The sequence below is a fragment of the Macrobrachium nipponense genome, chromosome 15, assembly GCF_015104395.2.
Source record: "Macrobrachium nipponense isolate FS-2020 chromosome 15, ASM1510439v2, whole genome shotgun sequence".
NCBI classification, from domain to species: domain Eukaryota; kingdom Metazoa; phylum Arthropoda; class Malacostraca; order Decapoda; family Palaemonidae; genus Macrobrachium; species Macrobrachium nipponense.
Genome location: NC_087208.1, coordinates 76198934 through 76226479, shown reverse-complemented (window position 1 = coordinate 76226479; position 27546 = coordinate 76198934). Strand labels below are relative to the sequence as shown.

Sequence of the window (27546 nt, the reverse complement as noted above, 5' to 3'; positions counted from 1 at the left end):
TTTTAATATATATTACGCCATTCATTAAACTTCATATTTTTATTTTATTTATTAGTCACATCTAATTTTATGAATCATCTCTTTCACTAATCCATTTACAATAATTCAACTTATTTAACCTTTACTACGGCGCTGAATGGCTTTCTTAGCCCCAGTGCCTGGGTTAGCCCTAAATATCATACATCCATCCATCACTGTTCTCTGTGCATCATACGTATTGAAAGCTATTTTTTAAATGGCAACATTTATTTTTTCAATTACATGTGACAATTCAGTCTAATGCTTTCAGGAACCTAAATCGATTTCATAACACTTTTTATTTTTACAAGATCGTGATACCCTCAATGTTTCAAATCTACTTCAGATATTTGCCTCCCTGATTAGCATATGGTTGTTCGTGAACGTTTTCATCTTTTTCCTTTCATCAGTTCCGTCGTGTTCTCTACGTTGAAACCTTATGAGCAATGATTCAAACAATTCAAAATTAAACATTTGGCATACTTTTCTTATAAATTAGTTACTTGCTACAAGCCTACAATTCACTATGGTTTTTGGATGACTGAAGGGCAAAAATATCATTCTCCGGAATAATATGTCATGGGAGATTTTCCTCGGGACATTAATTACTTAATTGAATTAAAAAAAAATGTTCATACAACAAATTGCCTCGGAGATGGATAGGAGATTCTTGTCTCGGTTATGGATGAAGAAAATTCTGTTGTTATATCATGTCTTCTTTATTCCATTAGAATTTCCTACAGACGTCAATCTTTGTCCAGGACCGGGTCCTTTAAAAATAAAAAAAAAAATCCTTACTTAGTTTTTATATTTACAAAAATTAGAGCTGACATTGAAAAATTTTTAGATGGATACAGAGGCCTCTAAAACAAATTAGTTTAATGGCACTTTCACTTCCAAACTTATTATCAGATGTTGTAGTATTACAATTTTTTAAATTTTAATAACAACATTTCCTTCGTGGCTTTTGCTTATATATTATATTTATATAGATATATATATATATATAATAATATATATCTATATATATATATATATATATATTATATATATATACATATATATATATATATATATATATATATATACACTAATACATCCATATTCAGTTGTAGCTCTATACCAACATCATCTTCCTAGACATAATCTCTACCAAGGGAAGCAAGAAAGGCCTAACAAAAATATTCCTGTTTAATCCAGCTTTTCTTCAAGATCATTTGCCCAAATGTTTACTGTCATTATGAAATTAAAAAGTTGTTCATTTGGCAATTTTGCTTCATACTAATTCCAGTCTCTCTTTCTCTCTCTCGTGGGCCGTTTTAGTAACTTTTACATCATTTATATTCGAATACCAGTCTGTCTGTGCCTCTGTCGTGTAGACAGTTTTTGCAGTTTTTACTTAGTTTCTGTTCGAATTCCAGTCTCTCTCTCTCTCTTTATTGCTTCTTCCAATAAAGCCTCTGCTGTTTTGCCCTGTGGCATGTTTAACACTCACGGTTACGCCCGGCAGAATTGCCCACCGACCGCGCTCCCCGCCGATCACGCCCGCTTGTCTGAACAGGCCTTTAGGCTAGGCTACTGAGGTTATTTTAAAAAAATTATATGGCCTAAACTATTTTACAAAAACAGGCAAAATCGTTCGTATATCATGAATAATCTAGGCTAGGCCTTCTTGACACTGCATAGCCTAGTCTATATCGTCAACAGTCATGGAAATTTCCATGGTCACGATAAGGAAAATTTTGTCCACCTAGCCTTATGCCATCGGCTAGTGTGCATGCAATGTTGTTCTATTTTTCTTTATTCATATTTATTCTACTAATATACTAACAATTCAGTATTACTCCAAATCTTACCTCAATGGGAAGAAGAAATTCATGATAAATGGGAAGAATGGCGAAAATCCTCAGCCGTCTCTCCTAATCTCTACTTAAGCGGCATATTATACAGTGTCACCGAAACGAACATAGGAATGGTTCAGGCAGCGTTCTCAGGCATAAAGGGAAGAAAACACAAAACAAGGGTTGACTACACAGCTAGGTATACTTTCATTGATAAAAAAAATTTTCCTTTTCGTGGTTTTATAATTAATCTTACAGTAATAATTTAAAGACATTTCAGGATGGTGAATCAATTCGTAAATAACCAATATTAATTAATGAGTAACTTTCAACCGTCACAAATACTAATTCAGCAAATCCGTCCTTACCTTATTTGCTAGACCCAAGTTGGTTTTAAATAAGGTGGTTGCATCTGGAGTGAAGGAAATTTACTAATCGGCATTTCTTGCCTGCTTAGGCCTAGCCCACTTTACACTAGGGCTGTGCGTTGACGGAAAGCTTGTTGTAATTGTAAATTAATTGAAATGTAATTAATTACATATTTTAAAGTAATTGTAATTATTTGTTTTCTATAAATTTTAGTTGTAATTGTAATTTGATAATACGACCAGTAATTAGAATTGTAACTGTGGTTGACATAAAGCATAATGTAATTACTCCAAGCCTGACTGATGGAAGTTAGTCTGCTAAACAGACGAAGTAAGTTATACTACAGATATGACGTGTGTGACGTCACCTGCGGGAATATTTCTTGTTAAGCTATGAAAATGTACAAATTTCCTATATTTTTCTGATTTATGTGGCACAAGACACCATATGTTAAAATGCCAGCATAGTTAAAAAGACCGCATTCCCGCTTTCACTACTGAAAGACGACAAGCATGTTACTATAAACATGGAATGGACATGCGCGAAATCACTGTCCAGTATGCTGCCATTGCGAAGGGTGGAGAACTTTGTATCACAATGCTCACCTCGCCATATTGAAGTGTAATCTTTTAATTTTAAATGACAATATCTTGTCATCTATGAAATTTGTTGCATTAAGTTAACGTAAATTTAGTAGTATACATTATTGACTCTAGTAATTTGTTTACATGATAATGCATTTAAAATAGACCTAAAATTATTAGTATTAATAAGACTGACATTAATAAGTGATCTGTAAAAATAAATTATTCATATTAACAAGTGTTTATTTTTTTAGATAATGACTGATATAAGTAAGCAATAAGCATAAGGCAACATAATTACAATTCCATAGTGTCAAAGTGATATTGTTAATCCTGAGGTGACACAGACTGGATAACAAGGTGATAAGAACTAGGTAGTACATGAAATGCAAAGTCGAGTATAAAGACTTTGATACTTAAACGGATAGTAAATATAAGGGATTCAACAGGCTTTAGTGGCAAAATTTATTACACAACCCCGTGGCAAAGTCATGAAATCACTCAGTCTCAGCACATGCATGCATGATTATTTCTATCGTATGAGACATACTATGTGCTTCATTGTTAAGTGCTCTTCAAGAGCTTTTAACTGATGATAAATTTATTAAAATTTATTTTAAAAAATTTGGAACAATAAAGTAAAAAGGTGAAGCCAGGTAAATTGCATATCTAGATATCTTTACTTAAAACAGTGCAGCACCGTATTTTCTACACGCCTAATTATATGCATTTAAAAGGGATCTACAAGAGCTTTCCAATGAGCCTATATTTTATAAAATTGGTGGAAAATTAAGGACGACAGGGTGAAATATTAGCATCTGCAAGATTATGCTTTAATAGCTTAATTCAGCGTCATCTCCACCCTTTCCAATGGCGCCGCGCAGTGACAATTGATGTTAATACATTTATACGTGCATGTCCGTTCCATGTTTATGGTTCCATGATGACGAGCAATGTATAAATGGGGAGGAGCTTAGTGATGTCACTCATAGCTAGCTAATCAGGACAAATAAGTTTTTGATTTCAGCTTGTTTTATAGTTTTAAATAATTGTCAGTATCAGTATCAGGTGTGCAACAAAAAATCTAAACTTTCCTTTAAGTTTACAAGGCTATTTTTATTATCACAAAACTTGAAAAACAAATGTAAAAATCATATTTTGGTTTGTTACCATAGCGCTCTATGGGGATGACGCTACCTCTTTCTCTAGATACCTTGGCTAGACTCCCCACCTAACCTGAAAGGTGGGGGGACCCTAACCTAATGTTAGAAAATAATTGTTTCAGCTGAAATAATAGAATTGCAACCAAACCTAACCATAGTTACCTCAATATAATATGGGTGCAGGTGTGGCACAATATCATTCCCCCTTGACTGAAATCTCCCCCCCTCCCCCAAGGAAAATTAGCCTAGGATTGATTTCCCCTGGAATAAAAGCTGGCGCCGTTTTCCCCCAGGGGAATTTTAGACCTACTATGAGATTCAGCGCCTCTGTAACACGTTTTTTTGGACTTTGCTCCTTATCAAAGCATCAGATGTAGCTGAAAGTTGACATATGTATATTTTACAACCACACACACATTTTGGCAGCATTATCAATAACCTAAACCTGATAGTTTTAATTTTTATAGAGTAAAAATTATCCAGCCGATGCCATGGCCAATAATTACGAGCCAAGAGTCGAAAAACCTTCATTACGTAAGCAAGGTAAACAACATTTGACGAAATGTTGCCTTGCCCATCCACCAGACAGAAACTCATTCACCTTATTCCATCGGCTCTGAAACCCATAGCAGTGAATAATGGCTAACAGGATTTGGAATTTTCCCTGTGGTTGCAAAACTGCATTTGTCTTACACTTTTTACAGTCAAGAGAAAGCCCGTGGCCATGACAAAGACTTTATGAATGGCGGAACAATACATATATGTGGGTGGGGTATCTGTGCTAGCGTAGTAATACTACTGTATTAATAGCAGTAATATACATGAATTAAACGTTTAGGCCAACTGCTGGGATCCTTGAGGATCATTTAGCACTTCTTGCAACTACTCGAGAAATGAGATTTTATAGCCAGAAGTTAAATTTTCTAATCCAACAATGCCCATGATAGCCTTCAGTGTTATCCTGAATTATAACGAGGCCACAGGGGGTGGAGCCTCATGAAGTCATCATTCTGACGATAATTATTGGTGAAGGTTCAAAGCCAAAATTTTTTTTTTCTTTTTTTAGTAAATAGGTAGATAGCCAATAAATAAAAATTGCTTGACATTGGATATAGCAGTTATCAAATCAAGCTTGTCTACTATGTTTTTGAAAATTACCAACTATTCCCTACATCTTGTCAATCTGATTGTGACCTATAAAGTAGACTGTAATTTCTTAGGAAACTTATTTTGGAGTTAGACTAATAATCGAAGTGTTTTTGTATTTATTAACATATTTAGTTGGTTTGTTCATTATGACAATTATCAGTGGAGAGGTTTCAGAGTTCATAAAGGTGTACTGCTTTGCTTGTATTTACATTTTTATGTCATTGTTGCCAGAGGTCTAGCCTTCGTTACGTATAGCCAATCATCCATCGAGAAAGAGGGAAGAAATGCTGTCATAAGTTACGTAACGAGTGCGTTCGAAACCTTTGCTCTGAGTAAGTTGGCCCGTCTTCAAAAAAAGTTACTTTTACATTATAAGTACCAAATTTATTCAACCTACGTAATGCAGAATACAGTCAAAATTTATGTGTAGATATAATGTGTATTCTGAATAAGCGTTATATTTATGAAATGCACAGATAAAAAGTTATTGCGAAAAAACCGTGTTACAGAGGCCCTGAATCTCATAGTAGGATATTTTTCCCCCTCTAGGCCATTTCTCCCCCTTACATAGAAATGATTTTAATGATTTACTTAATCAATGGGTAAGTTTCACAAAATCATAGGAATTTTTTCGAAATCAGAATTATATCAGTTTATGTAGTCTGATAATTTACTGGTTCCTACTCATGCAGTACTAGTGTTGAAATTATATGGCAGAATAGCTACTCCCCAGTGACTGATTGTATATAAGCAGCACATCATAATGTTAAACCATGTCGCCCCTGTTGTTCTTTGGTTAACAATACTATTTTGTTATTGTCTATGTTGGAGTCAAAAGCAATTTCGGGTAGAACAATGGTGTTGCCACATTATACTTGTCATTATCGGGATAATGGTAAAGATGATGATTATCAGGATAATGGTAAAAAAAAATCTTTATTGGATGGCTAACTAAAAAATACCTAAAAAGTAATTTAATGTCACAGATTTTAGAGGAGCATTAATTCATTTTATCTTTTGTCTTTTTGACTGCAGGACTGAGTTACACTTAGGCAACTCCATGAGACCTTATAATTTTGTGTAGTTCCAGGACAAGTAGTGTGGTGCCATTTGTAACATGACTCGCACACTACCAATTCGCATCCATCTGCCGCAATTCCTGTGCATTCTTGACATATCCATGCCCCAGTAATGTCGTCCTCCTTTGCCTAAGTGTTGCATGACGCTTCGTAATTGCATCTTCATCTATGTATTTGTAAACACCCTTAAGTGCTTGTCTTTTCATGACAAGCATGCCAGGAAGCTTCTCTGGATTTGTGTCCATTTCATCTTCTGTGACTTGTTTTCCTTCTGCTTCCACCTTTCTGACAGCTTCCTCATCTATAAACATAAGTAAAATTACTTTCTCTTCATCTGGAATATGTAGGACTCGTTTGTTCGGGGTACTGCTACTCATTCACAGATGTGTTACACGATTCTTCTGGTACACTGATGTCATCATCTTGCCCAAAACCATCCGTGTCATCTTGTTTATACACCTTTAAATTCACTATATGGTACAAGTTTTCAGTTCTTTCATTGATGCAATGTTTTTTAGTTTTGTGTGTCCTTTGTTTACAAGAGAAACAACTTCATACGTGCCTTTGTATTTGCTTCTAATTTCCCCCCATTCAGTGATTACTTTTGATGTTTTTTAGTGTCACTAATGAGCCATCGGCTATTTCATTGTATTTAGACATACGTTTCATCACTGTTCTTCTCTTGTCTGTTTTGAGCTTTAGCAATATTCATAGATTTTTTCTTCCATGGCCTTTTTTTTCTAACAACACTCTCAGTTAGCTCTTTAATAGTCTCTACTGTGGTTACCCTAATTGTTCCTACAGCCCCATATGACCCAGTATCTAAGTAGATTGGAAGCACGGGATGTCTCCCAAGTCCTAATCATGGCAGTGAAAGGGGTAACACCAGTGCTGGCATGGACCGAAGTATGATATCCGAATAGGTTTCTCTTTATAGCCAAATCCCAATCTTTTTGTTTTTCATTAACACATTTGATAAGAGCTCTTTCGAGGGTTTGATTAAATCTCTCCTGCAACCCATTCGTTTGTGGATGATAGGCTGAAGTAATTCTGTGATCTATCTGTAACTTGGCACAATGATGTCATTCAGTTTGTTGACAAATTCTCTCCCTTGGTTGGTGATCATGATTTCTATACAGACAAATTCACATATGGTATCTAAAAAGAACTATGCAACTTCTACTGCAGATTTGTACTTTGAGGTGAAGCAACTGGAAATTTCGTAAAGTAATCCGTCATTGCTACAATATAACAATGTCCTCTCTGTCTGGGCTACGAGTCCGATCAAGTCCATTCTTACCCGAGACCGAACTTTTTCAGAAACAAGAACTGGATGTAACATTGGAGCTTGCATTGCTGGTTTATTACTTACTCTCTGGCACTTGTCCCATTTAAAAACATAATCACTTCAAGTCCTTTGATGGCCTTAAAATAATGTTTAGCAGTAATTTTTTCAATAGTCTTATCCCTTCCCATATGTGCACCACCAAACCCCTCATGACAAGCTTTGATAACTGCCCAATACCGTTTTCATCAACATTTGATGCAATTGAACTTTATTTTTCGTTTATGCATTAGGTAGATGTCCATCTTTAACACAAAATGGTTCACACTTTTTCTAATATTACACTTTTTGTCTTTCCTCAGTCCATCAGGATACTTTCTGCTATCCAAATATTGGTAGTAGCCTATGTGTAGTAAGTGAGCTATTCCATCTTCTAACGCGGCTATTTCCACTGCCACCCCCCAAGTGATGGTAGTTTTGTTGTGATGATAATTATCCTGTTGTAGCAGAATCTAAGTAAAAAAGACAAGCAAACTCCCCATAGTTGTACCGGCTTACCTTAGTTGTACCGGCTGCCAAATAGTTCCCCCAGCCACACTTTCCCCTTTACGTTACTAGGCTAATTACGTGCAGGATAATTGGTTTACCGAACACAGAATACACAAAACACAAACAAACGTACTCACCTCAGACTACAGATACTCAGGGATAGGTAGATGCTGTGCTGTCCGCTGGAAATAGCTAGCTAGGCTAGGCTAGCCGCGGCACAACCACCGCCAAGAATCACAACACAAAACAACCAAATGAGAACACAACCATACAACAACTTAACAACTCGACAAATCACTGTGCCAACCATACACAATTCAACCCAGCACTACAAACCGGCACCAACACTGTCCCCAACTACGAACTCACAGACACCAAAATGCACCACCAGTACAACCAACCTCTTCAGCTTCACCACAACCAGACACACACATGCACAACAACTTGACAACACCAAAATCACACAATATCACTAACCTTTGATGGACAAAACTGCTGCCAAACTAACTGTAACTGTTTAGTACCTATGGCTTCACCCACTCCTCACTAATCATGACTTGTAACACACTACTGCCACTGATATACTCTGCTATCGCCACAACAAACCCACGCTTATGCCCACTATCAAACCACTCCCATTCATCCCTCCACCAATTTTGCTCTCTGTCAAATTTAAATTACCATTATCACTCCTCCATACTGTGTGGCAGGCAACGATGCCGCCACTTATAACAGAGGTGGGGTTGGGGGAATCTTGGCCCAGAGGGAGGAATATTGTTTGTTTGTATTGTGCTTTTACGTTGCATGGAACCAGTGGTTATTCAGCAACGGGACCAACGGCTTTACGTGACTTCCGAACCACGTCGAGAGTGAACTTCTATCACCAGAAATACACATCTCTCACTCCTCAATGGAATGGCCGAGAATCGAACCCGCGACCACAGAGGTGGAACGCCAAAACCATACCAACCACGCCACCGAGGCGCTGGGAGGAATATTATCCTGGGACGAAATTTCCCCCTGGGTAAATATCCCCTGGGCCATATTTCCTCCGAAGAAAATTTCGGACAGGGGAAAATACAAGCTGTTGCACCTGATGATCCTCCGCTGACCGACCAGTAACACAGCCTAGGTTACAATGTCCTTCCTTACTACATGTTAGAATACATCTTTGGATGTCATTTTTGTATTCCTCCCCCATCCCCAACTAAAAAAACTCTGTTTCCCCTTTCGGATTCCCATAATCGTAGGATATCAGAGGCAGTGAGTAAAGAATACAAGGGGTTCCAGTATCTTTAAATTATCGATTTGTTACTGAAACGAATATTTAGAAATGTCAAAACATCATGGAAAACAAATACATGGGATGAGCCGTGGCCCATTCAACTTTAACCATGGCCTACCCTGTATCGTTGCCAGAAGCAAGATTATGGCTAACTTTAACTTCAATAAAAACTACTTTAGCTATAGGGCTGCAATTTGGCATGTTTGATGATTGGATGTTGGATGATCAACATGACCTCTAGCCTCCGTTATTTTTAAGATCCGTGGGAGGACAGAAAAAACGTGCAGACAGACAGACAAAGGGTGGACAATAGTTTTCTTTTACAGAAAATTAAAAAGGTGATATTTGCATAAATATTTGTTTACATTGGCAGTGCTGGTTGAGTAGTTCTTTGAATTATGAAACAAAAATAAATACAAACGTAATACGACAAAAATTAGACAACACTGCTATGTTGCTCATTTAGTGTCCGACTCAATTCTCGACACCTATGAGCAGCTGATATTGCACACTGTTAACTGACCGGGGTCAGGAATTTACATTCAGGAGAAACTAAGTTATTATCAACACTGAAGGAAGCATCCGTTTAAAATGTCAGATCATCATCACTGTCTTCTAACATTTTCTCAATTGGTATTATGGATAACTTGACGCTGGTTACTTCACCAAGGTTATTTTATTTATTTATTTTTATTCAATTTTTAAAAGGTTTTTAAACAATCAGTCTTAATACTCACCAAACCTCCAACCCTTAATTCAGTATGAGATTTCTTGATATATCTACCAGTTTTTCCTTTCTGTTGCTTGACTAAACAACCTAGCAGTGAATTCACTGATTATTTTGTTCTAAACTAGGGTTTTCTTTAAGTTTGCCGAAACAAGATAAAACTTGCCCTTGATTACTAAAGTAGCTACCATGTGAAACACCCCAAGAGTCGAGTGATCCGAAAAATAGGAACTATACCCACACAAGGTATTTCATACCCCTTCTCTATCATCTCTGGAGTCAAAAGAACAGTATGCTGTTGCCAAAATTTAAATTATTTAGGGCATTTCTAAAGGTGATTGTTCATTTGTTTGAGCACTTGAGCATCGGCAATTAGGAATTGAAAAGCATATAAAAATAAAAATGTTATTTCGAAGGCTAAAGGTAACTATCCTCTTTACTTGCTTAACCATCGTTTCAACAAATCCACCTAATTTATGTGCATTGGCAGGGAATGGATGAAATTGTAAGGATTTGATATTGGGCTATTTTAAGAATTAATTCTATGGCTTCTGCGTCATTTAAATGATATGGATACACACCGTAAGGGGGTCTACTGACACCGGAGTCACGAACTTCCCACGACTGTCTGCTCCCGTAGACAGCGTATTTCGTAATTTCCAAAATCCTCCATGATGGACGAGGAAACAAAAAGATACTGTAATATCTGAAAAAGCAATAACTCAACATTACGCAAGATCTGTCTAAAGCGCAGACAAAAAAAAATGTTTGTTGATCGTTGGGCAAGACTGAACAAGAACACCCAACCTCACTCTCGATCACGAAAGTCAGAGTGGGTATCACTCAAAAAAGATAGTCTGAATCTGGAAGCTAAAAAAGAATAAGAAAAAAACGCAGTTTCGGGCGATAAAGAAAAAGAATAATAATAATAAAAAAAGATACTGATCACCTCTTTGCAGAATCCCTTCGTTCCCTAGCTGCATCCTCTTTCATTCCTTATATGTAGGCTACTGTACCTCCATTAATGTTCTTTCTTTCATCCTACTTTCCACCCTCTCTTGCAGTTGATTCATAGTGTGACTGAAAGGGTTTCCTCCAGTTACACTTTTCAGTCTTTTTTACTGTCAATATCCGTTTCAGGATGAATGACCCCATAGGTCCCAGCACTTGGCCTAAAATTTATATTTCATCTACCAACCTCCAAAATTTATCGTAACCGTAGTACCTACCTGTCTTGTCTAGAGCGATGATGTTGATCACAAGAGTGGTAGTAGAACAAGTAAGTAATGGGATCACGAGCTTGAATGTTCCACTTCCTTGTCAGGTTTCACTAATGACGTGTCCAAGGATCGTGGATACATGGAAGTCCGTCTGTATACAAATTCAAGGGATACTTGACTAAACATGAAAGTTTAATTGAAGTCATCATTGGAGATTCAAATTTATATATGCCTCTATATATATATATATATATATATATATATATATATATATATATATTATATATATATATATATATGTGTGTGTGTGAATAAATGTTTTTGTAGTCCTTTAATTTATGCAATATGCAAGTGTGAATGGTCTTTGTAGGCTCTTAAGACATTTCCAGATTCTCATTACTTGTTGCAAGTTACACAGTAATGATGCAATATTTATTTTGTTTGTTTAATGAATGGCTACACAAAGTCTGAAAGTTGAAATAAATTGAAAATTTCTTTTACTTTTGTTTTTTTGTTAATTAGTTGTTTCAGGAGATAGACAATACCTTTGGAGAAACACCTACGGTATTTGCAAACAATATATAAATCTTACCTCTGCTGTATTGAAACCATTGGAATCTTATTGATGTGACCTTGCAGAGATCCTCATACCACTCAAGTCTATCATTAAACAAGCCATTGTTGGCAAAGAAAAAAATATTAAAAATGATGTGGCAACGAACATTAATTAATAAAACAGCTGGGTGATGTGATGAAGCAGGAGTTCCAATATGCAAGAACGTCTACTTTTATAGTAGTTCTAGAGAATCATTCAACTTAGAATGTTGCTTTTGAGGGTCTTCGGTATGGGAAATCAATATTTGAAGGCTATGAAAGTCTTTTTGGGTTATTAGGGATCTATTGACGGAATGTTTGTTGCCAGAAGGTGCATCTGGATTAAGCAGCTGTACCTACCAAAAAAAGGGTCGTTCACATGTCACAAACCCCAATATGGAGAGTGTTACTATACAGGACTTGTATATTGGGTATTTGGCAAAGAAACAAGGTCAGTATTTCAACTTGCAATTAGTTCTGTTACTCTTCTTTCAAATATTGCTGGCCTGAGTACAAAATTGCAATGTGTTTAATAGTTTAACGTGTAAAATGTTAAACCATGAAGCTTAAATTTAAGGTACAAAAATAGCAAGTCTTCGCATATGTTTAATTCTACAAAAATAATAAAAAGTAAATTTTCTGTAATGCTATACGTATTTAACCGAATACTGTGAACAATATTTTTTGTATTACCTGTACATTATATAAGCGATAACAATAACATATTATAAGAACATAAAATGGATGATTTGACCTTCAATGTAATAAATAAAGTTTTTATTCTTACAGTTGATTTTCATATCTACTCATAATACAATGGATTTTTATTTATTTCCTTCTGTCACTGAAATACTGTTGTACTAAACAGTGAATTATAAAAATCCTCAATACATCATTTTAGAATATTTGAATATCTTGCACTTTATATGTGGTAATCAATTAAGGGCAAATATGTTTTCCAAATTATTATTGTAATTTCACTACTATAAAGAGTTGAGTAAATAAACTGGTATGTGTTTTTGTAATAAAAAGTTTGTAATCCAATGATATACTAAATGTTCTTACAAAAGCTGAAAGCTGCACCACTAGTAAAGTTTAAGTCATAATTTTGTGACATCTGACACTAGCATTTCTTGAGATCTTCAAAATAATTGCTTGAGACAAATACAATTATCGAAGATCAGCAGAATGATACCAATAATCACAATAATATTCTGCACAATCACTGCTGACTGGTGATTGCAGTTATCTCAACTCTGCAGCATAGAGACTGGCCGAATAACATCAGGGGCCAACAAATTATCTATTATATACAGATTAACTGGCCATTTGACAACTACCAAGAGTATGAAATCTGCAAACGACTGCTGAACTGACAAATGACACTAAAATGAAATTTTCAAAACGACTGCTCAAATGGCAGTTGCAATATAAAACTCATATAGAGTGATGGTTTATCAGACATTTATACAATATGAAATCTGTAGAATGACTACTCAACTGGTAATCACAAAAATGAGATCTGCAGCATCTCCATGAACGATATCAATAGGAATATGATGTGTATTTGGCTCAATTGCTCCCTGTTTGTCGGTTTCACTTTCTTATAAAAAATCAAGAAGCAATCATAGTATCCGTATTTACATAAAAAGTTCCATTATTGGGAATCAATACAAAATATGCTTCTATTCATGGCTAAAAAACAATGTATCTGGTTACCATTTACAAGGTCAAACCGTGCTCTGCTATTGTATCTTCAAAATACTGCACCTCCAGATCTCAAAATTACAAGATTTCAGTAACAAAAAAGTTGTTTACCAGTTTTTTCTTTAGATACTATACATTTCATGCCAGTAGCTCACTATTAAAGCAATATCAGTGCCATGCTACATTTTTCAAAAGCCTCTATAACTATGTCATTACATTTCAAGTCAATGACCTGAAGAATAAGAATTTTCTGTCACAATGTCTTCAGTTTTAAAATTTCTAATAGTCTTTTGAGTATTTTGACTAAAATGTTGAAGCAGAAATATACAGCATGTCTTTTTCCCTTACAAAATCTAAAATAATAAAATTTTTCCTTTATTAGACCACCAAGTACTATTTATAAGTTTTATTTTGTGCTATACACATGCGGCTAAAAAGGAATGTTCGAGATACTTGTAAACTTACAGTATGTAGTCGACTGCTTTTCTAATCACCTCGATGTCTTTAACAAATCCTGTATTTTGCAAGTCATATTCATAAGTCAGAAAACAGTTTCTTTTTTAATTATCATCAATTTAATTCTGTATATGTAGGTACTATATGGATCTTAAGCATTCAACCTACAGATTTTTATAAGTAGTATGTGACTGTAGGTGAATGCTATTGTTACAATAGCCTAACAATACATATTTTGAAGCCATAACAATCAGCATTAATTTTCTAGACAAACACATTACACATTTTGTTCTTGAGAATGGACTATCATTCACAACTACATTTTGAACTACTGTTCTTGGCCTGAAAGCATTAACTCATAAAAAAAGATACAGTACTACTAGTTTTCCTTTTCAGAGAGGAAATATTACCAAAATATAATGAACCTTCTATTCCAGTTCATCTTTCAAGGAATGAATAGCCATATTTCCCCAAATATATAACTACACCTAAGTATAAAAGACTGTATCTGTTGTACCGATTTTGCAAAATACAAAAATTTCAACTGTCAAAATATGACACCTTCAAATGACATAAAGTATCATATACAAATTTGAAACAACTTCAAACACCTCAAAGTGACTCTGAAAGTACAGAGCACATGATACTGATGATTACTAAATGTTTACACAATTTTTCCCTGTGTTAAAATCAAAATATCCTTCTTATTCTAACTGTGGATCTGCGTCTCCATCTTCAGGCGTTTCTTCCTCTTCTGGTCTAGTCCATTTGATCAATGTCTCGGGTGACCGGAAGAGGAATACCAGTTTTGCAAACAGATCCTCTTCTAATTCCAGTTCATTACTTTCACGAACCAAATATATATCCAAGCAAAGCTAGAAAGAAAGTTAATATTGATTTGAAAATCATGGAAACGACCTTTCAACGTAAACAATACTGTAAGTAAGAAAATGTTTGGTACTTGTAATGTATACACATATTTTGCACGAGCTATTTTGGTAACAATTTTTATTTATAACAAGAAATCACCAGAAATGCGAAATGAGACATCATTTACGTTATGTACCACTGTAATGTGCTCATTTTTCGAATACAGTATTCACCCTTTATCCTAGATGTAAAAATATTGGATGAAAGAAATAAAAAAGGAGAAATTCCTTAATTTGATTTTAACTTTCACAGACATCATTATGAATCAATTCTTTACCTACTGTTCTCCGTCGCCTGTGCTGCTCATAATGTCAGTCATGCTAATTACAGCTACGAGTATGATATTTAATACTGTATACTTAAATTTGATGTGCATGTATAAAGGAAAAAAATGATTTGGATACTAATAAACCAACAGGAAAGTTGAAAATTTATCTGTAAATGCTTGGCAGTTCAAGAATCTTGTGCTTGAGGGACTAAAAAGAAAATGAGAGATTTGTCCTAGATTTTCTTCTGTTCCTTAAACTGAGAAATCTGTCTGTAGTGTGTGATAAATGTTTAGTATAGACCGAAAAATGGTTAAAATTGGGACTACAAAAAATTAACAGAATAAGTGCTCTAGCAGACAATATTGCTCTGTGTCAAAAATTGATTAAAGGATTAAAAAGTATAGTTAGCTGGAAGGGTTTTTTTTTATTGAATATATGAAATCTTATTTAATATATTGCATAAAATGAAAATGTTGAAGATTCAGAAAACTTTCTTGTATAAGAATTATTGTTTCCAATAGTTGACATATGTTGTGGGTTGAATTTTTCATAAAATACCCATAGGTCAAATGAAGATTACTTCAATGGGGCTTGATTTCTGGCATGGACACCAGACACCAAAAGTTAGCTCAGATTTTTTTCATTTGTTTGGCAGATTCATTTTTTCAAAATGAAGAAATCTGGTGGAAGGATGAATTGGCATTTGTAGATAAACATCCTGAAGATCCAGGGAGGTCATAAAGTCTCCCTGTCTGATAGATGAAAGAACAGACAGGTCTATCACAGGTCTCCATCCACCCGTTGCTTTCTGTACTAGGAAAAGGCTGTTGTAGTAATCTGGTGACGGGGACTGCACTATCTCCACAGCCCCCTTGTGTAACATGTTTTGAATCTCTTGTTGTAAAGCTCTCTGCTTGGGAATGTTTCTCCGATAAGAGGGAAACTTGAGAGGAACGGGCGACAAAAGAGGCTTCTGCTGGAAGGGTAAAATGTACCCATTTGTCAAGGTTAGAATACTCCAAGGTTCTGCCTCGGCCGCTTGCCACTCTTTCTACTTGTCCTCGAGACAACCTCCCACCTTGGTCTAAGGAAGAATATGGGGACCGGAGCCTTCCTCATCAAGTGGAACCCTTTGGGGGTCCTGGTCTACTCATCCCAAACCGAGAGGGAGCGGAGGAACTGTTAACGTCCTTCTTCTCTGTCTGACCCTTCGTGAAAGGATTGGGCAGCTGCTCTAGACTGTTTCTCTCTACTGAAAGAGAAGGGCTGTCTTCTTGAAGGAGGTCTAGTTGAAGAGAACGGTACAAAAAATTTAGCATCCTCTCTCTGACCAGAGATAGCCTGTTCAAGCAAGTCTTGGCGGAAATAACCTGAAATATCTGACAAATATCAGAAGACATATTTTTCTGAGCTGCTGACAGAAGAAAATCTTGTCTCATTAAGAGAACAATAGCCCAAACATTTGCATTATTCTTTGCCATATATTTTAAGGCTTTACCAGGTGGATGGAAAAAGTCCTTAATCAAAGCCCAAAAATCATGAGAAAGTCTTCTGGATCGGTTTCCATAGAGCTCCTTGACAGGTATCCAGCCAAGTGGTAGCTCTCAAGGTCCTTTCTAAACAAAGTTTTAAACTGACCATTTCTGAGCTAGAGAGAGTTGCACTTGACTGTCTTAAATAATCCAAAGAGGTATTATTCGAAAGATGAGACAAACTACCATTCACAATCCTTAGGAGAGAAGTGGGGTTTTCAGGCACATAACACTTGGTTTGTCTAGGTAAGGGAGGAGGCAACAACTTTTGCAATCGAGAAGAGGCTAAGGAACCTTCCTCTCCAGTAATTAAGTCTATCTCTTTAATTGACGGATTTCACCATCCTAGTTAACGGTAGGTGAATGGACTGTTTAGTTCCTGTAGTAGAAGAAGCTACTTGTTCCAAGAAAGAGGAGTCTGCAAATCTTCCTTATTTTTCCTGTCATGCTCTGGGTATTCGGAAATTTCTCTAATTTTCTTTATATGGTCTGCAAAATTTATAGCTTCTTCCGTCACATCCTGAGTTGCATGAGCAAAACTTGAATCCTCATCCGGGGATGCTCCAGTTCTAACTGTAAAAAAGGTATGCAATGTGGAGAATGAGTCTGCTTGGCCTTCTGTCTCAATTCAGGAGAAGTGAGAGAGTCTGGAGAATCATGTGATCTCCTTTTCCTAATATGTCTTGATGAATGATAAGAGAAGGAGAGCCGCGTCGAATACTCATGGCTTTCATCAAAATCATAAGTTCAAGAAGAGCAATGTCCCCTGGGGACATCTTCAAAGTGAAGGAATTTTACCTTTACCTTGTTGTCAGCAGAGAGGAGACGACTTCGAAGTTGTTTGTGGGAAGAAAGATCGGAATCTTTATCTACACTCCTTTTGTGGTGAACATTGCTTCAACAGTTTCCACTTGTGGACCAACACCTGGTAACATCTGAAAACTGCTCAGGTCGAGGCGTGACAGTTTGGTGTCTGGAATCAGCATATCTCTTAGTGGAATCGGGACGCCAGGAACCGCTCCTAAAATGGGAGCGGGAAATACTCATGAACTGTTTTGTGCGGGGAGTAACAGTTCGGCGCCTGGATAAGTTAGGCACTGAAGAGTACTCTCGTTTATGTTCATGTTTCAGAGAGGTACCATGCCGAATCATGCTTCGAGAGTATGACTGGGAGGTATCTCTAGATGAAGCAGAAAACCATCCATAACGAGAAGGTTGCGAATGTATATTCGGAGAAGCAACGTGCCGATTCACACTTTTTGAGGGTGATCGGGAGGAGTTCTCGGGAGAAGACTGAAAATGGTGACGTTTGGTAATGGGTGGCGAAAAAACTTGAAGAGGAAGATGGAGGTGAGGTAGAACTTCTACTACGTTTGTCACCACTTGGACCGTGAACTGCACAGGGAGAAATGGTAGGAGTCCTAGACCCCTTGCCCCTCCGGTAACCGCTGGGACTCAGTACAGGGCTAGCATGCGTCTTCTTGATCTTCTTTATATTGCTAACCAATGTTGAAGACTTCTTCACTGGGTTAGACAAATCTGGCAACTTGTCTTGAACGAAAAACTTCGTAAGGACTGACATTATCTCCTGTAGCATATCGGACTTGGGCTCTGAAGCCGGAAGAGAAGGCTACCGAGCGTGATGGGAAGAAGAGAAGATGCAAAGATAACAGGCGAGGGAATACACGTAATGGACAGGATAAGTTCAATTGGTTGCAGGGATAAAGTCCCTTTATCTGAATGTTTCTTAACTTCTGTTATCATATCTATCCCACTGGGAAGGAGACCAAGATTCACATTCTTTACATTAAGGATTGAGAGCAATCTTGCTCTCAGCACTTAGAACACAATGAATGTGGAGTAACTGCTAGCAGGGACAAAAATTTACATTTCTTTCCTTTCCGCGTAATACCCGGGCACTTAGGAAACAGGTCTCGTTGAAATTTTCATAATGGGAAAGAACACAAAAACACTAATGCACAACTCCTCACTGACTAGAAGTTTCCAGAAACAGTTAATCCAAGGAAGCGGGTCACTAGTCAAAAGCAGCAAACACAACGATGACAAAGAACAAAATTGGGGTCATCTGGTCCTATGGGCATCTTTTATGCAAGCGCTTCTCTTAAAAAATGTCTATCATAGCTGCCTGTGCATAGGCGTCTAAACTCCTCCTATTACATGATGTTGTGGGTTTGTATCAGTATCAGAACAAATACAGCATACAAAAGAGCCATAATTTGTATACATACTCGTGTATCATCCAATCTCATGTATCATGTGATCTTTAAATTTTCTTCCAAAAATATGATTTCATAATATACATCGTGTATAGTGCGAGGTTTATTTTTAATAGATTACACTAGGTTATGCTTTCTATGCCTGTCGCATTTTTGGTAGATACCATTGATAATGAATATATCTGCATTGGCAAATAGACCTAGAAGCAAAAGTTCATTATGTCAAATGCAAATCTTCATAGATTAAATCAGACTTACCAGCATTGTGACTTGTCTAAGAATTCATTACTGTTTCTCATTATTAACAACCAATTATATTACATACGTACTGTGTGCAAGACACTGGTATAAATAGAAACTAGTACAGTCGACTCCCAACTATTCGTGGCTTCACCTATTTGTAGTTTTTTTTTTACTGTAGAACAACACATTCACTAATTATTTGTACTATCATGTTATTTTCGTGACTAAATCCATTAAAAATAACTATTTACAGCACTATTGTCGCAAAAAGCACGGATCCACTTTCCCCGACAAACCTTTCACAACGTTCACATTAAAGCACAGAGAAGATGGACAGCCGGGCTGAATCGAAGTCCGTCGTCGTATTTTTTGTCATTGCACACTCAAAGAATAACCTGACTAACGAGATATGAAGAGAATTATGTAGACATTCAAAATATTCTTGTCCATAAGAAGGCATTGAGAATTTTATCAATGTATGTATTTAGGAAACAAGTTGGCATGTCAGGCGAAAACTTATGATTTCTCCATTACACTGCTGCTAGATTTGTAGTTGACCAATGAAAGGGGTAAATCGACACGAATGGTAAATGTTTGTGTAATCATTAATTAGTAGGTGCTGGGATAAAAAATTGTGCGTAACAAACTAGTCCTAACATAGTGTCACCAAGATGACAATCTACCTAACTCGACTTCATTTAGCTCTGCCTGTATCCCTAGAGCTAACACCATGAACAGGTAAGCGAATGTCAGTTCTCCTCGATAGTCAGGTTATTGCCACATTGTTATCAGTTTTGTGAGCTTGAAGGGTATGAAAATAATCTGCCCCTCCGTGTTGTGATTATAGCTAATGCTGTGTTTTACAGGTTTCACTGTATTGCGTGATCTTGCGAATACTTTTAATGTTATGGTCACCTTCGGCAATGTGATAATTACTGAGGAAAAGTTCCATTTGTGGACTTAGAATGTTTTCTTAATTAGTGGAGCATGTGGTGTTCCAATCTTTGCAGTGTGGATCGAGCCAACATTTGTTTTGGATTTGTTATATCTTACTTGGTCACAATTATTGTTAAAATGTGTTTACAGATTTAGTTTTGAAATAAAACTTTAAAAATCATCGCTCTTTCTCGACCCCTCCCCCGTTGTCCCTTCAGGCCTGATTGTCAGCTCAACATCTGAGCTAGAACTCCTTTTTTACAACAATTAATATGAATATAAACTTCAAAATATTCATAAAATGTATTTTTCAACGCATATTTAAATATTTCTTATAGCGAATCCTCCCTTAGAAGTGGCCTCCATATAGTAAACCATCCCATAATAGCGACCTGCTAATAGTTAACCGTCCCGGTGGCTAAAGCTTCCTAAATGGTTTTCTTACCTCATTATAGCACCTACAGCTACGCTGCTCAGAAAAGGGATTTTGATGAAGGAAAAATCTATTTCTGGGCAAAGGACCTGTGTCGCCCAGTGAAATGGTTCCTTTAGCACTCATTTCTAAGGTAAAATATTGCTATAATACCAGAGAAAAGCTAAATTGGAAATGCCAGATTATTCTGGCTCGCTCACCTTTATTATAAGGTGTCGGTTTGGTTTCTGGGGTGAGTGAAACCACTACCACAGGTCCTTTTCCATTTAGTCTCTTCCTTCTTCAAAAAACCTCAACTAGAGAGGAGCCGACCTAAGGCTCACTACCTACTACCGCTATGGCTAGCGCCTCTGACGTCATTCCTTTGATAGCAAGACCACGCTGCACACACGTTTTTCTTTGCTGTGTTGTGTTCTCGTTTTGGAACCCTTTTTACCATCATGGAACGTCAAGCTGTTACTGCATCCAAGTTAAGTACTGCTATTAATAGTTGACACTATTTAGGGGCTGCCCTTGGCACATTTAATTGAATTATTTAGGTTTTTATGAGTCGGCGGCCCATGCGGCTCGCTCCTTTGTGTTGCCTTGTTTCGTGTCCCACGCGGTCTCCTATACCGTGTGGGCTCTGTTATTAACCTAGCAGTATCTTTTTATGCTTGCCAGTGATGCATTTATTGACGTTTTAGTTACTACACGGGGGAATTTAACAGAGCACATGTTCTCGATACATAGCCTACTCGGCGCCCTACCTAAATGCACGCATGTTCCCTTTTGGTTAGGCTACCTCTGTTAGGCACCTCTGTAATGGACCCTGGTCCTCTTTCTCAGTCCTGGAACCACCCTGGCCGCCTGTCCCGCGTTTATTCGTCACGACACTAGGCTAGCTGCTCGGAGTTACCAGGTCTTGACCACCCTTCTCGGTTGGTTCAGCCTAGTTCCTCCAGGACGTCTCTCTTTCTCTCTGCCTCAATTTTATTTCCTTTCCCCCCATGTGTTTTAGGTTATTGATTTATTTCCATGTCTGTGAGACGGCTCTAGTTGGCCTATAGGCCTTCTTACCGCCTGGCCTTCTTCACCGCGGGTGTGTTCACACCCGGCTGTGAGAGGTCCAGGCGACTGCGTAGTAGCCACCCCGCTCCCGTACTCCTCCCCCTCCCTCCATATCCCCCACCAGGCTCGGGGGAGCTCGGCTCTCCTCGGCTCTCTGGGTCTATACCCCTGTCATTAGTCACCCCCTCCTACCCGCTCCGGCGAGCGCAGGATCCCTTGGGGATGGTGACTGATTGGAGGCTCCGGCCTCATAGCGGGGTTCTTATATGTTGCATGTATATCTTTAATTTTAAAATGCCTGCTTTAGTTTAAGTTTAACGGAGCCACCACGCTCCTCCGGGAGTTACTCCCTCATTTTAGCTTAAGTTATTACGGCGGAGTTATCAATCTCCGCCACCTTACCCGGTCTCTACCGTCTCTACACCCGGTACCTGCTCGGACTACTCCTTACTCCAGCGTATGGTAGTAGTAGCTACCCTGAGTTCAGGATTTTTATGTTCTCCGGCACCACCGGAAACACTTAGCTACTTACTACTAGCTCTACCGGACTCTTCGGCATGGTACATGGCAAAGAGAAGGCCGAGACTGGGACATAATTTCTGGAACACCGGAACACTCTGGTGTTATGGCATATCAACCATGGACATAGTCCGGAAGGTTATCAATGGTACTCATGTATCATTCTATTTACAGGCAACCCATTGTATGGAGACCGGCTGCAATGCCGTCCTCCAAGATCCTTGTGGGCATGATGTCTGCCGGACCCACGCCACCTGCGCGGTCCACCTCCACGGGCCAATAGTGTGGCACCATGAGAACTGTGTCACCTGCTACGATCTCGTGGAACGAGCCTCCTCTGAGGTAGGTGACTCTCCGGGGTTTAGTTTAAGTTACACTGTAATATGAGTTAAGTTTAAGTTTTAACACTAACCCTTCTCTTACAGGGAGTTCAGCCTGTCCGGGACGCTGCTCTCTCCACCCTCAAGGTATGGGTGGGTGGATTCGGGCGTAACGTAGCCAAGGCCCAGCCCTACATTCTGTCTCAAGAGATGGCTACACTTATCTTCCCAGGTGGGAAGAGCACTGGCTACGTGGACCCCAAAGTGGCAGCTCCCCTGATCGCTTCGATCCAAGAAGCTGTATCCCAGCCCCCAGAGGAGGCATCAGCGCAGGAGGTTACGGAGGAAGTCGCGGCACTGGATCTCGACGTCGAGCCCATGACTGTGGACGGCATGGGCAACGGTAAGATTGCTAGTGAGGCAGGTTTTGTAGGTGCTCAAGGCCTCCCCTTGAGTACATCCAGAGCTTCTTCACCTTCTTCTTCTACCTCCTTCCAGGGATTCTCCGGGGGATTTCTGTCGGTCCGACCGAAATCTTCTTCGGCGATCCCTAAAGTCAAGGGCAAGCGGGACTCTAAATCGCTGCCAAAGCCCCAAGTAAAGAAGTCAGGTACCAGCCAAGTCCGTAAAGCTCCGGCTCACCATCCCGGAGCAGACAAGGTTAAGCACGAGTCTCTCTCCAAGGGTCGAAGACTAAGTCTTCTAAGGAAAGAGCTCACTCTTCCTCCGCTGACCCTGTGGCATCCACCTCCAAAGGAACGAGATCCAAGGTACCCAAGGAGAAGGCAGAGCCCTCCTCCTTTGACCCGGAGACCTTTACTTTTAACATTATGCAATAAATGGGCAACATGGTCGGAAACTTGGTGCAAACCAAGTTTCAGGAGATACTCGCCCACATATCCACCTCTCTAGATGCTTCGGGACAGTCTATCCAAGCCATCTCGGATAGGCTGGTGACGCAGGAGAATATTGTTGCAGGTCTCCAGCAAGGGGTAGTGTCGGGGCTTCAGCAAGCCGGCCAAGCAGCCCAAGGCTCCCTAATGCCGGACTCTTCCACTCTCCCTCCCTTTCACCCGAACAACCCATGGAGAGAGGCCTCTTATGCACCTTTCGTGGACAGAATGCTTACAATTGAGGGCTGCGGAACTCGAAGGATTGAGGACTTCGAGTTCTACCCGGAAGGGTTGCAAGCCCCTTTCATAGGCTATGTCCGCCTCACGGAATCTGCTTTGGTAAGAGAGGATAAGGTACCAAAAGAGACAGTTATCCTCTCTGTGATATTGAAATATTAAAATGATATTAACCCTTAATGGACGAGCATGTTCATTGAGGATTTAATAACTAGTTTTGAGTGATGAATGGGCGAATGTATTAATAATTTTACACGCCATACGATTTGGAAGAATTTAGCAGGAAAGGTGTTCATATCACTTCAATGGTCCATAAATGACTTATGGCAACTGTAGTAGCTCAGCAGCCTACACAAGACAGGGGAATCATCAGGATTCGGGAATGGGGGATCAGTGTGCCTTGAGACTTGATGAAGGGATTTTCTATTGCCTCTCTCTATACCATGACATCTTTTTATTTATTTGCTCGTAAATATACCAAGGGATTGCTGTTGGTTTTAGTTTTCAACTTTTATAACAGTATGTCAGCTAAATTGTAATTTTGCAAGGAAATATTTGGAAAAACACAAAAAGTTACCGCATCTCCTTGTATTCTTATAGTCAATATTTCATTCTTATATTAATATACCATTAAAATACCTCTCTTATTCATTCAATAATAATATTCATATGTTTATGTGCAACTTACACCTTCTTAATTAAAGTATGTACTATACATACTACAGTACGTATGACATTATTTGCTTTCTTGTTTCAAGCGTTATTTTTGTCAATTTGAAACAAGCTTAAACAAAAAGAAGTATGAGTAGGGTATGATATGAAAAGTTTACATTTTGGCCATAATACTGAAGGTCTTAGCTTTCTTATATTTTTATTTTCTTGCTCTCATTAAATCCAAATATCAGAAAATGATTCAATATGATGCTGTTTAAGGAGACCTATTTTAAATATCTTATAAAAAGTCTAAAAACAACCTTGAAATGTGCTAGGCCTCTTGGTATAATTATAAATGATTAATCAATATTACAATAGGGATGCTTGTCTAACAACTTACTGTATTTTCAGTGTATTTTGAAAATGCAGAAGGGGAAATTAAACTACTGTACTTGGAAAACAGTAAACTTACCTGGAGAATTCGATCAACATTGGGTAGATCCTCAAACATAATTTTAAGGGCTGACCCAGCAAAGTAACCTCTCAGCATCTTCCCAGCAACAAGCACCAGTGTGGTGTACATTCCAACAATCCTGATAAATAAAATTTCTTTTAGTTTATATGGAATTCAATGACCATTAAAAAATAAAAAGTAAGAGAATAGAATGTAATAGTGTATCATAGGCACAACACTCTTAACTAATGTAAAGACAGTACAGAGATCCTTCATACGCATCATTAATTGGTTCCAGAAGGTATGACGACTGAGGAAAATGATGAGCACCAAGTTAATTTTTCACATAAGGAGTAAAGTAAATTAACTGGTGCCTGAACCCCAGAAAGCACTGTGTTTTATGCACTGATGGCTTGCATTTTACTATCTACAACTAAATACATGATCATAAGTAAAAAATAGATTAAATACAAATAAATACAGTACTATGTATATGGTTACTACATTTTACCTGTAATGAGATGAGCTGATGGCATATGGAGATGGTAGTGAGGAAGGTAATGAGACAGAAGATTAATGTTTGGAAGGAGACCTCCCTTCCAAAAAAACAATGGGCACTTCTGCTTCTGGCGTCTTTCCCACTTCCAACCCCCTGTATTTTATCATTACTGAGCCTTGATAGACTCAACAGGTTTAATTTTCACAAAAACCTACCTAGTATCGTTTGCAATTGATATCTTTTCAGAATGCTTCTTTAGTGGGATATTGTGTCATCACTCGACAAATTTACATTCTGGCTTGTTTGAGCTTTGTAAGAGTGATGTTTTTTCCGCAAAATTTGCAGTTCATCCATTTGGCACAAATCTCTCTTGTAAGGACAACGCCTTATCGCAAATTCCACTGTATATAATTCTATAATCACGTTGTTCTTACCTCCCTCCTCGATAGCGTTCAGCGGGCTTTCCACCAATGTATATATCTTATAAGATCATGTTTTAAGTACTTTTATATTCTAAGTTATATGTCTCGCAAGAAACACAAATCGGCTCTCGCCGACCCACTTTTACTCTCTCGCGGGTCGGATACCATATTTCTGCCCACAAGATGTATATTTGAATTTCCTTACCTGTAATAAAGATCAGTACACTTCTACCTGCCTCTTTGTTCACACCTCACAGCTGGTGACCTCCCGGTTTGGATGGTGACCCAAGCGGTTTTGGCTCAGCCATTAAGGGACTAACTACCGCCGCTCACCTTCAGAGATCTTTAGGAGACTCACACGGCGCCTCAGTTTAGATCTCTGAAAGCTCCTACCGTGGAAAAAACCAACGCCTCCAACGGACTAAATACGGCATACCTTCCCAAGGTGTGTTCAGGCGTTCCTCAAACGGTTTGGCCCGCCATTTACGACTCCTGTCGACCGTTTTGTGAGAGCGAACAATGGACGCAGACAGTTCCGCGCAAGATACCCAGGCCTCCTCTGCCTCAACGGCAGCCTCGCACACAGCTGCTGCTCAAGCTGTCAAATTGCCCCCCTTCACAACCGCGAACCCAACCGTCTGGTTCATCCGAGCTGAAGGGCAATTTTGGGTCGCGGGACTCACGGACAAGGTACTGCAGGCTGACCTCGTCATGTCATTCCTCCCAGCAGAGGTATTCGACCGAATAACTCCCTGGCTGACTGGTCGAGCACAGACTGAACCTGTCACACTCGACGAATTAACGACAAGACTCTTGACAGCCTACTCCATGCCCTTAGCGGAGAAAGCCGCCCGTGCCCTCGACCTAGTTACAAACCCAATGCGAGGCACCGACTAACAGGATGCCTGGGACACGGTGATGGTCCTCCTCCGCCTGCCCGAAGTAGGTCCCGATGGGATGAAGAAGGAAATCTGCCTGAGCCGCGAAATATTCCTGCAGCAACTCGAGCCAGATGTACGAGGACAGCTAACAGACACATACACCCTCCCCGACGGCGAACTATTGGAGAAAGCTAAAAAGCTGATGCTGTTGAGCAAGGCTGCAAGGCTCGCAGCTCCCCGATCCTCTGTGTGCCTTGCCGCAGAGGTAGTCCTCCCACACACAGCGGGGCGAAAACTCCTGGTGCCACAACCACCGGAAGTTCAGAAGGTACTCCAAGAGATGCGAAAGCCCTTGCACCTTCCAGCAGCCAAAAAATGGCGACGGCAGACAAAACCAAAGTCGCCCTTGGCAGCGGCCTCGTCGGAACCATACGCCGTAGGGTTTTATGTCCGCGACTTGATCTCCGGCTGGAGGATGCTGGTGGACACCGGGGCGATGCACTTGATATTCCCGCCATCAGGAAAAGACCGCAGCCGTGGGCCTGACAACCCAACTGCCCTCGTCGCCGCAAACGGGACCCCCATCCATTCCTACGGCACGAAGTCCCTCGAGATATCCATCTTAGGGCGCAACTGCGTCTGGAATTTCACCATCGCAGACATCAGGATTCCACTACTGGGGGCGGATTTCCTGGTGCATAACGGCCTCCTGGTTGACATGGGTCGCAAACGCCTCCTCGACACGGGGACATGCCGTTCCCTACCGCTTGCAGCGGGCCCAGGCGCCCCCACAAGTATGGCAACCTCCTGCAGGAATTCCCCGAAGTTTTCAAACCGGAACTTCGTCAGGTGGTGGGGACGCCGCCCAAGCACGGAATATTCCACCACATCACCACCACGGGGACCCCAACGCACGCAAAGTTCCGACGACTCCCTCTGGGCCGCCTTCAGGATGCAAAAAGGGCGTTCTCGGAAATGGAATGAATGGGTATCTGCCGGAAAGCATCAAGC

At 39.1% G+C, this 27546-nt stretch overlaps 1 protein-coding gene across 1 annotated transcript in view; it reads right to left on the bottom strand.

Moving 5' to 3' along the window:
- Positions 1-12456: 12456 nt before the first annotated feature.
- Positions 12457-27546, bottom strand: part of LOC135195072 (piezo-type mechanosensitive ion channel component-like) — a 347594-nt gene continuing 332504 nt past the window's right edge. The window contains exons 57-58 of the mRNA XM_064221446.1: positions 24752-24872; positions 12457-14901 (exon numbers count right to left, since the gene is read on the bottom strand). Coding sequence (XP_064077516.1) covers positions 14731-14901; positions 24752-24872 — 292 coding nt within the window. The 3' untranslated portion in view covers positions 12457-14730. The remainder of the gene's footprint in view (positions 14902-24751; positions 24873-27546) is intronic.